Genomic DNA, 12,065 nt, shown 5'->3' with positions numbered 1-12,065 from the left:
TTTTTCCCCCCCAACCATCAAAACGGCAGGCTGCATTTCAACACAGTGTGTCTTTTCTCTTAATATTTATCAAGCCATAATAAAGTGCATTATACATTGCCTGTCTATTTGATGACAGACTAAAGCCACACTGCAATGACTATTACAGAGTGATGAAGTCTTTTTCTTTCATTATTGATTATTTTAAATCTCCTGGAGCAGAGATTCTAAAATTTGGACTTCAACAATGCCCCTTCTGCAGATATATTTCCATCTATCAGATTAAACCGGCACGGTCTCTGTCTTGGGACTTTGCATAATTAGCAAAGACCAGGTTGGGCAGCGAAAGGTGAAATATACTTACCTGGGCTTGCCCCTCACAGGCTCCGCCATCTTCTTCTGGACGAGAACACAGAATCATCTATAGATACAACTAATATCTCTGCAGTCATCACTGTTAATAGGTGGGAGATTGACACTTCTAGACTAGAGGACGATAGCTCCGCCCAGTGTCGAGAAGTGTCAGGTGTAGGAAAAATACTGAGACAAAATTAGTCTGTGACAGTGTCGCTTTAAACCAGGGATCTCATACTCTGTTTCCCTTCTATATCCACGACACATGGGCAAAAAAAAGAAGTCCACTCCTACCACACCAGAGTGTATAGTCATGAGGCAAAATAGGAAGAGAGGAGCCAATCTCTCTATACCACGCTTGAAAGATAAAGATCCCTATTAATCAAGAGGAACTCTTTCTACTTCCTTAAACAATAAGTGGTTAAAATGGCGCTCATACGATCCTGTATAGATTTTCTCTTCAGCAACATAATCCAGGGTTCATTTGCAAGTGGGTGTGCAATTTTGCAAGGGGGGGTGTTAAAAAAAAAAAATGAAAAAATTCTCAAACATTTTCTGTACAAATTGCCACAAATATATTTATTTTATTTAGATTTTTCAAATACCATTCACAGTTTAGTGATGAAATACTTTAATAAACCTTTCATTCATATTGCTAACTTTCACCACATAAATTGTATCCAACTTGATGTCATAATTGATTAATGCATTTCAGAACTTTTATAATCTCTTCCAAGTTAAAGGGACACTTCAGGAAAATATTCTACAATAATGTATCTAGTAGAATATGATCGTCATGTAGGCAAACATTCCATTTTTTTTATATGGAAATTTTTTATTAATCTGCATTTATTATTTCAAAGTATCAAACCTTTAAGGCTATTGGATCCAGATTGAAATCCCACACATCCCCTATAGAATCATCCAGAGCGTTTTCAATTCGCCGAAGCTGAGAGGTATACTCTTCAAGAAACTTTCCATAGTTTTTTAGCTGAACCTCTGCATGAATCTCTGCAAAGGAAACGAGGATTGGTTAGAAAATAGCAAGTGTTCACAGGAGGTACAAACCACTTTAAAATATTATACAGGTGGTATCTGGTACCGACTAGGGTTCAATAGATGTTCCCAGAGACATCTGACAGATTGAGGAATGTCACATATCTGGTGCAATTGAGCAACATTTTAAACATTTTGGAAATATTTAACTCAAATTGTTGATCATGGTACCAATTTTTCCCCCTCTGTTGTTTTTACTTGAAGGACCACTATAGTGCCAGGAAACAAACTCATTTTCGTGGGCCCTCTCCCGCTGGGCTGAAGGGGTTTCCTCGGCACTGGTGACCTCTCCTCCCCCTGCAGACGTCAGCACTGAATGCGCATTCAAGGCAAGAGCCGCATGCGAATTCAAACCGCCCATAGGAAAGCATTACTCAATGCTTTCCTATGGACGTCGGCGTAATCTCAGTGTGATTTTCACACTGAGAATCACGGAAGCGGCCGCTAGTGGCTATCAGGGAGACAGCCACTAGATGCAGGGGTCCTCAAACTCCGGCCCCCCAGATGTTGCTGAACTATGAATTACATAGATGGCCAGAGAATCAAAGAATCATGAGAGTTGTAGTTCAGCAACATCTAGATTTGAGGACCCCTGCACTAGAGTCTGGATTAACCCTCAATGAAAACATAGCAGTTTCTCTGAAAATGCTTTGTTTTCAGCTGCAGGGTTAAAACCAGGGGGACCTGTGACCCAGACCACTTCATTGAGCTGAAGTGGTCTGGGTGCCTATAGTGGTCCTTTAAACTAGCTCCTACGACAACGAGTAGGCCTCAGAGACCGCAGCTATCAATATATGAGTGACAACTATTTTCTATTATACCAAGATTTTAGATATCTCCCACGATACTAAGTAAAAAAAAGATAGATCATTAGTTACTGAAAACAAGGGATATGATCTAGTCTTGATGCAATTGTCTGTAATGTATACAACATTAGGACAAGTATGGGATTCTAGGGAAAAAAATGTTTAGCAAATTATATATGGTCAAACTTAACTGATCGTAAGCTTACATGTATAACGTGTGATGTGATTTAACCCAATGATAAAAATTTTTTTATAAAAAGAAGTTTATGTGTACCATATTATAAAACCCTTCTTTTATTCCCATTTCTTTTTTATCCTTGTTAATGGTTACATTTATGTGTTATAACTGGTTTGTAATTTTATATATATATATATATATATATATATATATATATATATATATATACATACATACATACATATACATATACATACATATACATATATACACACACACACACACACCTTAATAAAAAAGTATGTGAAAAGCAAATAGCAAGTGTTCAGCTAAGCGGTTAAGCAAAGGAGTTAACATTTGAACTACATAGTGGTGTGAAAACAAACCAAAAGTCACTGGAACGGAGATTGCAATGTTCTACAATGTTAGGAAATACTTTAAATTGTGTGAGAAATTTGTGACCAAATGCAGAACTTCAACAACAAATACATTAAAAAAAAAAAAAAAAAAAAAAAAAAAAAAAGCTAAGATACAAATCACTAGCAGTTACTTCATGTATTTAAAAGATATTTTACCAGGAAGGATACATTAAGATTTCTCTCGCTTTCAATTAAGTTCAGGATAATTAATAAGGAATATTATTACAAAATCTGCCAAAGACGACAGCAGCTCTAAGGTCCCATATTATGGCAATATTTTTTATCAGCTCTCATATTAAATCAAAAGGTTGTTTGTTTTTTTTCTTTTAAGTAACCCCTTAAGGACACAGCTTCAGAAGCTTGTCTTATGCTTAATGACAAGCTATTTTTGCATTTTCTTGCTGTATGCGTTCAACTGCAATTTGCATCTCTCTCGTTTATTGCACCGACACATATTATATACTGTTTTTTAAAGGACAGAAAGGGCTTTCATTTGATGTAACACACACACATACTTATTTAATAAAAAAAAAAAAAAAAAAAAAAGAATTTTTTTTTTTTTGGTACAGTTTTTGCAATAATAATGTGTGCCTAATTAGTGCAGGTTAAAGAAAGCAATTAAAAATAAATTCATTTAGTTGTTCTGATTTAAAGAATATATAATGTATCTGGGATTTTAAGTTTTTTTGGTCATTACAGGTCACAAAGCACAAGGAGTAAAATAAACTTTTAATGTGGAGCGATTTTAGAATTTGGTAACACTTTCTAAGTAGCCATTTCACCGCTAATCTCTGCTAAATATTGGAGAAAGATTTTGTTTTTTGGGGGGTTTTTGGCACACAAACTTATAACAAAACTTCTCATGTGTATTTTGTAAAGTTGGTGTGTGCTATTCCTGTACAAAGTTTTATTGTGTGTTAAGTTACTTCTGCTGAGTACAACGGTACCCCCATTGTATGTCTTTGGCACTATTTCGTGAAGCTACAGTGCCATTCAGGAGACCTGTCCGTTTCAACATTTACAGTAGAATTTTGAGAGGCGGATTTAGTGGGAATATGCTTCCATTTGGGGTATTATAACAGTTTGAATGTTCAAAAAAAAACACAAAAAAAAAAACACAAAGGCCTACCATTTGTAAATGTAGACACCTCAGGGTACCTCATATGGTGCTTTAACATGCCCCCATTTTTTCACCAATATATGCCAAAGTATGTGGTAAAAAATTATTTTAGGCTTTTTTTTTTTTTTTTTTTTTTTTTTTTTTATATACGGATTACATTTTTGCTGGGCATTTTGTAAATTTCATATGTGCCACTAAATTCAAACCCCCCCCCCAAATTATGCTCAGATAAGTCTTCTGAGTAAAACAATATGCCCAATGTATGACCTAGACACTATTTTGTAAAGTTACACTGCTGTAAAAGAGACGTAACAAGTTAAGGTTTTTAAGTGTGAATTTTCATGTAGGGTTTTGATGGGTCCGTGTCCCACTTTGGAGCACTTGAGCAGGCTACATATTACAACTACACTATAAAGGCATACCATTTCTTAAAGAACACATCCCAGGGTATTTTAAAAGGCATATTTTAAACCTTAGCGTGGGATAATTTTTCCGCTAGCTTGTACCAAGTGTAGTGGTAATAAGCATTTTTTTGCCTTTTTGACACAAAGTGAGTTTGCACAGTATATTTTGCAAATCGTATGTGTGCTACGACTGTATAATACTTCATATGTTGCTCAGCTATGTCGGCTGAGTACAGAAATACCCCTGTATGTACCTTTGCCAGGTATATGTGGACATTGAAGGGGCACATTTGAGACACAGCCATTCCAGTTTTCAAACTTTTTTACGCTGTGTCCATGTCCCATTTTAGAGTATTTTACCAGGCTATATAATCCAAATACCCCATAAAGGTATACCATTTCTTAAAGAAGACATCCCAGGGTAATTCAAAAGGCATATTTTGAACCTTAGCTCGGGATCCTTTTCCCGCTAGCTTGTACCAAGTGTAGTAGTAATGAGCATTTGTTTTTACTTTGTAAAACCCGTTTTTAAACTTTTTTTTTTTCTTATGAAATGTTTTTCACTTTAACTTTTTTTACACTTTTAAATTTTGTAATAAACTTTTCTTTTACCGTTAACCCCCTAACTAGCAGTAAGCAGCACTAACAGTAAAATCCCCATAACTCCCACCCACCCAGCTAGCAAAATATATAATTATAAAATATTTAAATTAAATAAATTGAACCCCTGAGGGTTTTAAAAAAAAAAAAAAAAAAAGTTAATCCTCAGGGGCTAAAAAATGTTAGATCACAGTATAATACTGCCAGGGAAGGGGTTAATTTTTATTCAGACTAGGTAAAGGGGGTTGGTATTTTTTATTATTTTTTTACTTAAACGTTGCTAAAACATTTTTTTTTACCTTTTTAAAGCTTATTTTAAAACTTTTTTTAACGTTAACCCCTAGTTAGCCTAACACCAAATTCCCCACTAACTTCCACCCAGCTAGAATATATATATATATATATATATATATATATATATATATATTTAAGGCCGTAAGGCCTGTATTTGTGGGAGGAGTTAAGCGTTCCATATAAACGCTACCCCCCCCCTTCCTACCTGCCGTACGCACGCTAGTCACCCCACCCACCTCTCCCTCTTATACAATTCATTCGGGGAGGCCCTCTTTTACAGGCCTACCCCCTACGTCGGTTCCAGCACACCACACAGACAATATATATACACACACATACACACATACACATTACATACATATGTACATTCCTAGCTTCACGAAGAGTAAACCCATAAAAACTAGAAAATCGACTGATTATTGGTCTGGCCAATATTCAGTAATATGAATATTGGCTATAATACGGCTGATGGCCGAAGCCCAGCACTCTATCTACAGCTCCTCACTCTCTTGAGAGTTGGAAAGAGGGCCTGCAGGAAAGAGAAGATAGAATGTGCCGGGCCCGACCAGGGGGTGCTGAAACCCCCTGGCAGCCTCCACAAAGACAAAAGGTTAAAGACAGGGAGGAGAGAATAAAACTAAAATTCTTAAAATACTTTAAATGCAATAATTTAAAATAAATTTAAATAAAAATGTTTTTAAAGCTTTGAGCCCTCAGTAAGTATTCGCCACAGAATGCTCCCCTAAATATTTACGCACAAACTAAACACTAAAACACCAAAAGCTGGCTGGCATGTATATTTGCCTCATGCATTTACCTTACAAGAAAAGATAGATTTACAAAAAATAAATAGAAAATATTAAACATTCAGTTAAATCGTATATTTGTGTAGAAATTGGTTTGTTTTTTTTCCAAAATTTTTTTTTCTAAATGTACAGAATTTTGGTACAAGTAATCAGCTATCGGCTTAAAAGGCCACAAATTATAGGTATTGGCCCTAAAAAAGTCATAATTGTTTGATCCCTAATAACACAATGCAGCTAGGTTGTATCTTTGCACCAACAATAAGTCTTACACTGACAGCAGAAAAGGCTGCAGGCACAATACATATAGCTTCAAGCACTCTTGCAGCAAATCAGCTGCAGCTGTCAAAGCAGAGCCTGTCGGACATATTCTCAAATTACTACTTTTAGTAAAAGTATTGGTTCTGTATGAAAGAGATAGAGAATACAAGTTATTCACCAATGACAGCAATAAGTGACTGTGAATAGCCTGGGCAGCACACATGCTTCATTGTGAAAGAAAATAAATAAATATTTAGTGCCTCTTCAAATTTACTAGCATGTCACTTAACAGAGTACCCATCGTTCCCTTTAATTTGTATTGCTGGACAAACGGAAAGTTAGATATTTTGCCGTCTAGACATTAATATGGTCATTCACCAAACTTTGAATTGTTGAGTGCATTTAGGTCAGGCTGGTATGTCCCCCTTTTGGGCGAGTCTTTCCCCTTTCCACCTTCTGGCCTGCCCACACAGGTTCAAGTTTTATACCAAATGCTGGGTGGTACACAGAATCATAAAAATTATAATAAAATTTGTATATCTACTCCCACTCTCCCCCCCCCCCTCAAAAAAAAAGAAAAAGAAAAAGAAAAAAGAAAAAAAAAAACACACACCACAAGGAAGTTTATACATTTTACATTGAATAACAGCATTTCTCAATGTCATTTTCCTGAAGTGAACAAGTAGTTCCTGCTTTGAAATGTGTTCAAGTAACAATAACATACTTCAAAAATGGCATACACACACAAACACAAAAATAACCCTGCAAGGGTAAGCCTTGATCTTCCTTCCCTTCAAACACTCCATCCCCACACTGATAAAAACATGTTATTTCTTTTTTTAATTTCCTCCTGAGCTCAGAGGGCCCTCACGCTCTGAGCCGTTAGAATAGTCCAATCAAATGCTTCTCTATGAGAAACATTTGACAGGCCCACATGCAGGCAGCCGTGATGACGGAGATATGGAGCAGGGAGCTTTAAGGGGATGGTGGGAGGGGAATAATGGCAGAAGGGTACTGTAAGCTTAATAGCAAGAATGTATACAATGGGTTAAAGTAACCCTTTATATCACAATCTATCTTGTGTGCCACAACAGATAAAATATTACATTTTCAGATCATAAAGTGGAGGTTGACATGTGAATGTTACAAAAAGCTGAGAATTCCTGCCATTCTTTGACTCTAAAAGGAATTTATTAAGGGTATACTTGTTCTTTCACATTCTACTACTGCAGAAAGCAAACTGGATCAAGGTGAAAGGCAAAAATCTTTCCTAAAAACGGAGAACTGTAACCTCAAAACTTTATTTTTGTTCCCCCCAGATATTTTTATTGAATGACAGTTAAACAAGTAGATATTCTTATGAGCAATAAATCTAGTTCACATCATTACATGAAATTCAAAATCAATGTTAATTTTACGTTATGAAATCTGAGTCAAAGACAGGTAAACTTGCACATCGAACCATAAATTAGCAACATTCTTTGCATCTTTCAATAATTTTCTGTTGGTTTCGCATTTCACGCTCCTTAAATCATTAATATGATTAAAAAAAAAGTGTGATCCTACGTATGATTTTAAGGGCATGAAATAAAACAAATATCCCCAAGAAGCAATGAAATCCTTAAAAAGGAACACTCCAAGCACCTAAAAGGACTTTAGTTTGCCGAAGAGTTTTAGGGTTAAATTAACGTTCCCAGATTTTATCAAACCATCCATTTCAACAAAATCTGAATCAAGATTAAAGGGACACTGTAGGCACCCAGACCACTTCAGTTAATTGAAGTGGTCTGGGTGCTGAGTCCCTTTTGCACTTAGTGCTGCAATGTTTACATTGCAGTTGCATAGAAACTGCAAGGTTTACATTGCAGCTCTAAGTCTGCCTCAGTGGCAGGCTCTCAGACAGCCACTAGAGGGCTTCCTGAATTGAAATGGACCTTTGGATGCGCATAAGACCCCGCTCGTCTCGGGATGGAGGGGGGCCTATTGTTGACCCAGTCCCGAGGGACATCAGCACTGGGAAAAGGTAAAGTGTTTTTAACCCTTTATTTACAGGGGGGGAGGGGGAGTGTCACTATAGTATCCCTTTAAGGATAATAGAAACCCCTACTCAGTATAAAATCCAAAGTGATCACCTCAGTATTTTAAAAACAGAATTTCATCCCAAAACCAGCCCACATAAGTGAAACTTTTTTTTTTTTTTTTTTTTTTTTTTTTAAAAAGAGTGACACTGTATTCCAGGCAATATTCTAGACAACTGATATAATCTACGCATTTTGTTACAAAAACTGTATGAAGACATGGTCTAAGAATTTATAAGTGCATTTAAATAGAGCCCTCCACCCCTACCAAATCAGTAATAGTAACAATTCTCAAATGTAAATATTTAATAAAATGGCCACACACAGAGTTATTCACTATACTCTGAATTTTAGCAAATTGCATGCTTTGGCCAAGCCGGCTAGATGGAGAATTTTTTCAAATCATTCTAGGCTCAATATTGCCATTCCAGCGCCGAGTCCCTGCAATCGCTCAACGTCATACTGAAAGCCCAATCCTATACTAAAAGCGCACGTGTATCCGCACTGTGCTGCTACTGGAGGTTGACTATGAGAACCAAGATTGACCTGGTCCCCACAGCAGATGTGCCTCTTGTGGCTGTCAGGAAGAATTTAACCCTGCAGTGTAAGCTTTGCTGTATCTACTAAAAATGGCAATGCTTTATTTTGTAGGACCACTACATTGAAATAAAGTGGTCTGTGTGCCTTTGGTGTTCTTTAAGGATTTTTATGTTGTGAAGCAACAACAGTTTGATAGAAAAATACAGCTTCAGTTGGTGGCTGAACTACGGCAGCACTGATTTCCATATTGCTGCCCATCCTGCATGACAATATGATGGAAGTTGAGCTTGGCTCACCTTTATTCTATAAAGTGTAGGAGGCAGTGATTGCCTGACAGCGTCACCTGATAATTCTTAGCCAATCCCTGGCACGCATTAGTATAATGGGAGGCGAAAGTATATTTGGGCTCCAGGCTGCCAAAGTAAAATAATCTCTACCAGTGCCCCACATACAAGGCACAATAACTACTTCAATCTTCTAACTGGTCATGGAGTTTACAGTGTCCATTAACTAACTCCAACACAAATGTACATCTTCCCCTGTGACGATACACACGGGTCAAAAAAACACCCATATGTGCACATTTAACCTTGTTTTTAAGATCATGTTTGTTTCTTTCTTTCTTTCTTTTTGGGGTTAGTGAACACATACTCCGACAGAAACAGACAAGGTGAGAAACTAGTTGAGTTTCGGTTTACCTGCAGTGACGTGAAACTAGTTTAGAATTCAGGAAAGAGCGTTAACCTGAAATGATTACTGCATTTTCTCTCTCAAAACTAAGCGAACCACGCTTAAAGGCAGACTATAATGGAAACAGCAGTAACAACTTCATATTATCATTCTACTTGTGTATATTAAATACTTACGAATACTAGTTATGTGCTTATAAAAAGCAGTTTAATAGCGGCAAATTCGTTTAAGACCTATTTTGTTGATTTGTGTACACGGTACTGTTTGTGTACACTGTACTGTCTTTTTCACTTGTACAGGGCTGTGGTATTTGTTTGGCCTTTATAAATGCCGGTAATAACGCAGGATATTAAGCTTTTCTAACCATTTAAACATAAAAATTATTAATTAGTAAAAGACCAAATGTCAGTGAGCAGAAAATCAAATTGCAGATTTTAGAGTTTAATAAATAATTTCCTCAATGTTCTAAAATCTCACTGCAATCCTACACTCTGAACATCAGAATCAGTGTATTTTTTAGATTGAGGACAACCAGTTAAATAAAGGCTTCAGTATCAGATGTGTGCAAGCAAGATCTTTATCAAAACTTTGCAAGAAGCAAAATAAAAACGTTTTTGTGTTAAAGCAGACTATAGCTCGAGAGGAACGACAAACACATTGCCTTTGATGCACTTGGAGATTGAATTAATGAGAAAGGCAGCCATTTAAAAAGACACAGGAAATGTAGATTGATTCAGCGTGATTTTGGGTCACAGAAGAGGGCAGTTACTATGTGAGGAAAACAAAGTTTCACTTTCAGAACTGGTTTGATTTCACGGCTCTCTTTGGCTATTAGAAGGCATTCTGTAAAGAAAACATGTCTAAGTGTGAAATTGCAAACCGTATCAAGACACAAGGTTGAGATGATGGTAGTTTGTCGTGATGTGCCATGATTATAGATGTGTGCCAACATAAATCGGTTGGGTTAAACAATTTGAATACAAGTTTAATTTTTACAGATGCAGTAAAGCCATACTTGCATATTTATAAAGATAGCTAGAATACAGCTATAAGACAAATCACCATTAGACTGTATGACAATGATACATTATTCCTATTTGCAGGTGCACCACAGGTAATTATTGTTGATAGATGCAAGAAATGTTGATAAGTGCGGTTTTCTACAACCAACTCATTAATTGTGATGTGTAGTATTGATGTGCAAAAACTGTTGAACTGTTCTGTCCTATTGTGTTTTATACACCACCTGCTATAGACCGTAAGCTTGTTTGAGCAGGGTCCTCTTCAACCTATCATTCCTGTAAGGTTTCTTATAATTGTCCTATTTATAGTTAAGTGCCCCTCCCCCTTGTAATAATGTAATGTACTACGGAATATGTTGGGCTATATAATTGGAAATACAGTAATAATAATAATAACTGCAAGGCATGCAGATATAATTTTGTTGGTCTACAACGCCATATATTAGTTATAATGATCCAAAATGCCTGTGATATATCATAGTTATGATGATCTGAATTGCCTCTGTGTTGATTTGCAATGCCTGGTGGTATATAATAGTTGGGTCATGCTGCAATGCCTATTGTTATATAATAGTTGTGATAATATGCAATGCATGGTATACTATATAATGTTACTGCTCATCATAAGAGGTTCCATGATCTATGCCCATTATATGATTACCAGACACCAGTCAGCTCCAAAGATTAACCCCTGACATTCCGGCACACTGTGTGTATAGATGAGGTGTCCCCCAGCACACTGTGTGTATAGATGAGGTGTCCCCCAGCACACTGTGTGTATAGATGAGGTGTCCCCCAGCACACTGTGTGTATAGATGAGGTGTCCCCCAGCACACTGTGTGTATAGATGAGGTGTCCCCCAGCACACTGTGTGTATAGATGAGGTGTCCCCCAGCACACTGTGTGTATAGATGAGGTGTCCCCCAGCACACTGTGTGTATAGATGAGGTGTCCCCCAGCACACTGTGTGTATATGATGTGTCCCCCAGCACACTGTGTGTATATGATGTGACCCCCAGCACACTGTGTATATGATGTGTCCCCCAGCACACTGTGTATATGATGTGTCACTGTCTCACCTATAGGACACAGTAACCCCAGCCATACACCCTGCTCCCACCCCAGGAGCCCCATACACGCTCCTGCTTACTCTGAGAGCCGTCATCATAGCGATCAAACTCCCAGTCCGGGGACATGGTCTCCGTGCTCGCCGCCATAGCCTTCCAGCGGAGTAGGAGCACTGACCCTGCCCGCCTCCTTTCCCCGTGACACACGGGACCACGTGACTTCCTGCCAGGGCACGCCCACCGCCCTGCAAGAGGGCTGACGTCAGATGACATGTCTGCATAGAGCGATGAGCATAGGCGGCCATTTTTATTGTGGGCGGTGGAGGACTGTGTTCATGGCTGTCTGTGCAGTTTATATGTAGTTCCCACACTGAGCCAGACTTGTAACGACCAA

The 12,065-nt window shown here is 37.6% G+C and overlaps 1 protein-coding gene across 1 annotated transcript in view; it reads right to left on the bottom strand.

Moving 5' to 3' along the window:
* The window catches only part of WASHC4 (WASH complex subunit 4), a 62,503-nt gene extending 50,640 nt beyond the window's left edge, over positions 1–11,863 (bottom strand). The window contains exons 1-2 of the mRNA XM_063447223.1: positions 11,755–11,863; positions 1,205–1,344 (exon numbers count right to left, since the gene is read on the bottom strand). Of these exons, the coding sequence (XP_063303293.1) occupies positions 1,205–1,344; positions 11,755–11,821 (207 nt within the window). The 5' untranslated portion in view covers positions 11,822–11,863. The remainder of the gene's footprint in view (positions 1–1,204; positions 1,345–11,754) is intronic.
* Positions 11,864–12,065: the final 202 nt, after the last annotated feature.

This window comes from Pelobates fuscus, chromosome 3, assembly GCF_036172605.1.
Source record: "Pelobates fuscus isolate aPelFus1 chromosome 3, aPelFus1.pri, whole genome shotgun sequence".
NCBI classification, from domain to species: Eukaryota; Metazoa; Chordata; class Amphibia; order Anura; family Pelobatidae; genus Pelobates; species Pelobates fuscus.
Note: the sequence above shows the minus strand (reverse complement) of the source record. Positions and strands in the feature narration are given on the sequence as shown.